This window comes from Limulus polyphemus, unplaced genomic scaffold, assembly GCF_000517525.1.
Source record: "Limulus polyphemus unplaced genomic scaffold, Limulus_polyphemus-2.1.2 Scaffold2652, whole genome shotgun sequence".
In the NCBI taxonomy this organism is placed as follows: domain Eukaryota; kingdom Metazoa; phylum Arthropoda; class Merostomata; order Xiphosura; family Limulidae; genus Limulus; species Limulus polyphemus.
The window spans coordinates 152,423-157,493 of NW_013668262.1; the positions used below are offsets into that span (position 1 = coordinate 152,423).

The window sequence follows — 5,071 nt, forward strand, 5'->3', positions numbered from 1 at the left end:
CCCTCCCCAGTAGTGTGCAGGAGGTGTTATCACACTTAAGTATCCGTGTAATGTGATGTACTTTTAAGTGAGTTTCCACACTGACAGGTTACTTTATTTAGATCAAATTCTGATGTTGGGTTGGAACACCATTTGGCATGGGCTCCACAGGATATTGCAAGATGTCTTTTTCAGTTGCAAGCTATTTCTTGAGAAGTATTTTTTTTTTATGATTGATACACAGGTGTTAGCAGAGAAGTATAATGGACTAATGTCATGAATTTCACCCTAAAGTTGTTTGGTAGATTGCTAACCTGTGTTGTGCTGGTCGTAGGAAATGACTGAAATTAATCTTGTTCACTTTGAATGAATGTTGGAAGTGGTTTTCTTCATCAATCTACAAATGCAGATGACCCAACTCCTGCCGTGTGAACATTTCTCACACTTTTATTGTAATTACCATAACTTGTACTGGCAGAATCAAGTGTCTCATGGTTTCTCTAATTATTTTACCATACATTAAGTACAGAAAAAAATGTGACATGGTCTAACCTCTGTTACACTTCACAAACCAGTCCAACTGTCGTTTTTTTCTGTCAGTCATCGTTGGTTGGTTACTTGGCAACCACAGATTTTATAGGAACAAGTATAATCCCTGTTAATAGAATGACAAATTTCAAAGAAAACCCTTGATAACAATACTGCAGTTAGAAAAGCACCTGCTATAATACTCCTGTGAAAGTCAGGGAGATCCTTGCTCTTGCTCACTGTCTTTAAACTAAGCATGATTTTCCTCATCTCAGAATTTACAGGGCACATGTAATCACCTAACTGGTCTATTTTGCATATGCAAATGAATATTTTTAATAGTTAATAATAGTGTACGTTTGAGATTCCTATTTCCTAATAAAGTAGCCAGTCAGGGTCTTTATCAAGACTTTGTATTTCAAGGTTATTAATATCTGAAAATTAAATCAAGTTTTACAGTCTCCCAATTTTAAAGTGTTTTGACACTAATTATTTTGATGACAATTCGTGAAAAAAGATAACAACAATAGATGGTTATTCATACCATGGTAAATATTGACTAAATCATATCAAGAAAACTAAGTAAATCTTTATCCCAGTGGTATTTTGAATTATCTCTAACTTATCAGTCTGTTATTTTAAAATTACAAGAAATTTCTGTGACAGTAATTTATGGGAGTTCAGTTATATAGATTAATTTTGTTTTCCAAATTTTGACCGGGTAACATTTTTTACAAAACTTACTACTTGTTAATCTATGCTTATAAAGATTATATAAACAAAGTTTTGAATTGTTTTGTCTTGTGCATTTGAAGGTTAAACTTGGAGAAATTAAAAGCATAATTTCCAACTGTGTATTTTTAGATGACCTTTCGAGGTGTAAGAAGCAGCAAATTTCGACACGTGTATGGAAGGCCAGCAAGAAAAATTAATTGTTATGAATGCATGAAAATTACCAAGAATGCACATGATAGTCACTTTTGTGCAGTTAATCCTAAGTTTGTTGCTATAGTAACAGAATCAGCTGGTGGTGGTTCCTTTCTTGTAATCCCTATTGAAAAGGTAAGTATCTTTTTTTTCAAATTGTGTTCGGCAGGGAGACAATGTTTTTGTGGTTCAAATCTATCCAGCTGACATTATTTTGCATGCATGTTTACGTGATATCATTACCTGATTAATACGTGTAACCCTTTCATCACCAGGTCAGTCAGATGATTTGGTTTTCTTGAAATTGTATGACATTAAGTGTTAAATTAATTGATTTTGTTCATCATCACATATCTAATAGATTTTTATCCTCAGCATCCCGAGTTATGTAAACAGACTGTTGTATCTACACTGATTTACAGAGCCAGTGTTCAGATTCAGTAGAAAAAAAAGATAGAACTAAGTTTCATTCAAATATTTTCAAATAAAATGGTTATTCAAAAACATTCCAAAAACATGCCTTTTACCAAAAAAACACAAACAAAAGTATTACTATTCCAAGAACTATCTTTTTCTTCACTTAAAGATGTTTTGGTGTACCCTAAGGATAAGAGACGTTTATCTGATTGTTTGTAAAGATTTTTAATGTTAAATATATAGGAGAATTAAATGACAATATGACAAAGATTAGAATTTATTTTGGGGTGGGGTGGGGGACAAGCATACCACAAAAAATATAATAATTTTAGGGTCTCTTTTTGCTGAAATATTCTTTAAAAAAATCTTATTGACTTGAATAATTATAAAATTTTAAACATAGAAACAATTACCAATACATGGATGTTTTATTTCAAAGGATAGCTTATAATAAATTCAGGTTCAACTATTGTTAATAGAGATACTGGTCAACATCTCCTTATTTAATTTTACAAACATTTATAACTGTTTAAAGACAATCCAACAGATGGCGCTAAGGGTGAGTCTTTTAATTTATAAAACGAAGTTTAAAGTAATTTCTAAGATTTAAACTTTGTATATCAAGTAATTTCTAACAAGTGCTTTTGTTACAGACTGGACGTTTAGAGGTCAATGCTGGAAAGGTAACTGGACACAGTAGGCCAGTGTTAGACATTAAATGGAACCCTTTTAATGACAATGTGATTGCATCCTGCTCTGATGACTGCACAGTAAGTAGTTTGTTACTGATTAGTTCTTCCTAATTTTAGTATCTTTGCTCAAAGAACAATATTAACATCATTCAATTAACATAAATAATTTAAACAAATGTAAAGAATTGGAAGCTAAAATGAACTTCGTGAGTTGTAATGCAGAATTTCAAGTATTTAGCCACCTTTTGTGATGTAACATTTTGTATTAAAAGTGAAGGTTAACAAATTTCTGATATAGTGACCCAATAAAAATTCCTTTAAACTTAATGGTGTTTAATAAAAGTTTCGAGTAAACTAGAATGGGTAATGAAGAAAACTTTATTATAAATTTACAACATTTTGACAAGATTACATCAACAGGTATGAGTATCCGATGATAACATAATCTTATTAAAACGTCGTACATATATAATAAAGTTTTCTTCATTACCCATTCAAGCTGTTTCAAAACTTTTATTTTCTATATAGTGGTTCCTCGTCATCGTATTTAAGTTCATCACGGTTATTGCTCGAGGTTGTGGAAGTCTTTGTTATTTTAGTAGCTCCCTCACATATCCATCACCATAAATCAAGCATTATACTCTACTGAAATTTGGATCAGAAGTTAAAAACACAAGTTTTAAAATGCTTTATGTAACCTTGTTCTTAAAACATTCGTGTTTTTGAAAACTTGTGTATTTGCTACTGTCGTTGATTACTTCCATTATCATGAGTTTTAGCGTACTTGTAAATGATACAAAGCTTGGCATTAATGCTTGCATGCTTGCCATTAGACAGTAAATCTTACATTTAGGCAAGGTAGAATTACACCTAGATTGTCCATTGTGGCAAGTTCATTTTGGAATAATTATTTTATAATTTGTTCTATTTCAAGATGTTGCTTCATATACAGATCTCAATCTGTTGCTTTAGCAGTATCATGTCATTCACACGGGTTCATTTTGTTGTTGGGTCACATCTAAATTTTGACCCCAGTTAGACTAACGCAGTTCATTGAGATCGTGAAACAAACTAGTCTGGTAGTATTGGTGTATTACTAACGGGATCGTGAAATAATCTAGTCTGATTGTATTGGTGTATTACTAACGGGATCATGAAACAATCTAGTCTGGTTGTATTGGTGTATTACTAACGGGATCGTGAAACAAACTAGTCTGGTTGTACTGGTGTATTACTAACAGGATCGTGAAACAATCTAGTCTGGTTGTATTGGTGTATTACTAACGGGATCTTGAAACAAACTAGTCTGGTAGTATTGGTGTATTACCAACAAGAATATATAATCTGATTCTGTTGTGGTTTCAAAGATTAAGTCTCCATGTAATAAAAAAATCTTGATTAAAAAATGCATATATTTGTCTATCAGTTCAATACAACCTGGTCACTCACCACTACTGTTATATTTTTTGTCTATCAGTTCAATACAACCTGGTCACTCACCACTACTGTTATATTTTTTGTCTATCAGTTCAATACAACCTGGTCACTCACCACTACTGTTATATTTTTTGTCTATCAGTTCAAGATTCAACCAGGTCACTCACCATTACTGTTATATTTTTGACAACAGGTAATATACAACCTGGTTACTCACCACTACTGTTATATTTTTTGTCTATCAGTTCAATACAACCTGGTCACTCACCACAACTGTAATATTTTTTGTCTATCAGTTCAATACAACCTGGTCACTCACCATTACTGTTATATTTTTGACAACAGGTAATATACAACCTGGTTACTCACCACTACTGTTATATTTTTTGACAACTGTACAGGTAAGGAAGTTCCTTTGGTCCTAACTTTGAAAATCTGGCAATCCTTTGAAAGGAATAGCTGTATTGTAATGTTTTATGACTGATGCTGTATTGAATATCTGACAATCCTTTGAAAGGAATAGCTGTATTGTAATGTTTTATGACTGATGCTGTATTGAATATCTGACAATCCTTTGAAAGGAATAGCTGTATTGTAATGTTTTATGACTGATGCTGTAAATAACACTTGGGTTTTACCCTAGGTTGCTGGTCCTGGCATCTAACTTGGGGTCAGTATTTTGGTTTCCTGGTTGAATTGCAAGTATACTTGTCTGTGAACAGTGTTTGATGGTTGTGGTAAAATTGCTGTCATGTGATTTAATATTAGTGTGTTATACGTCTGTAACTATCCATGCAGAATGTATTTTATGTATCCACTTTCATGGGAATTTCCAGCATGTTGAGCATGATATTATCTTCAAAACATTTCATTCACAGCTCATTCATTCATTATAGAGCTGGGTGCTAAGTTTGATTAATTGGTATAATTAATAACACATAAAATAATTGATTAACCAATATTACGATTAGATTGATTGTTGTCGCAAAAATAATCAACTATTGTAATTAATGATTGCATATATATATATATATGTTAAAGATTTCTTTTTATCAGAGGTGAAATTGAAAAGAAAATCTGTAATGTAGAGG

General features: G+C 32.1%; 1 protein-coding gene across 2 annotated transcripts in view; it reads left to right on the plus strand.

The window, feature by feature from the left end:
* LOC106467538 (coronin-2B-like) overlaps window positions 1-5,071 on the plus strand; it is a 38,917-nt gene that overhangs the window by 21,668 nt on the left and 12,178 nt on the right. For both annotated transcript variants that reach the window (XM_013927902.2, XM_022395732.1), the window contains exons 3-4: window positions 1,372-1,569; window positions 2,505-2,621. In XM_013927902.2, the coding sequence (XP_013783356.2) occupies window positions 1,372-1,569; window positions 2,505-2,621 (315 nt within the window). The remainder of the gene's footprint in view (window positions 1-1,371; window positions 1,570-2,504; window positions 2,622-5,071) is intronic.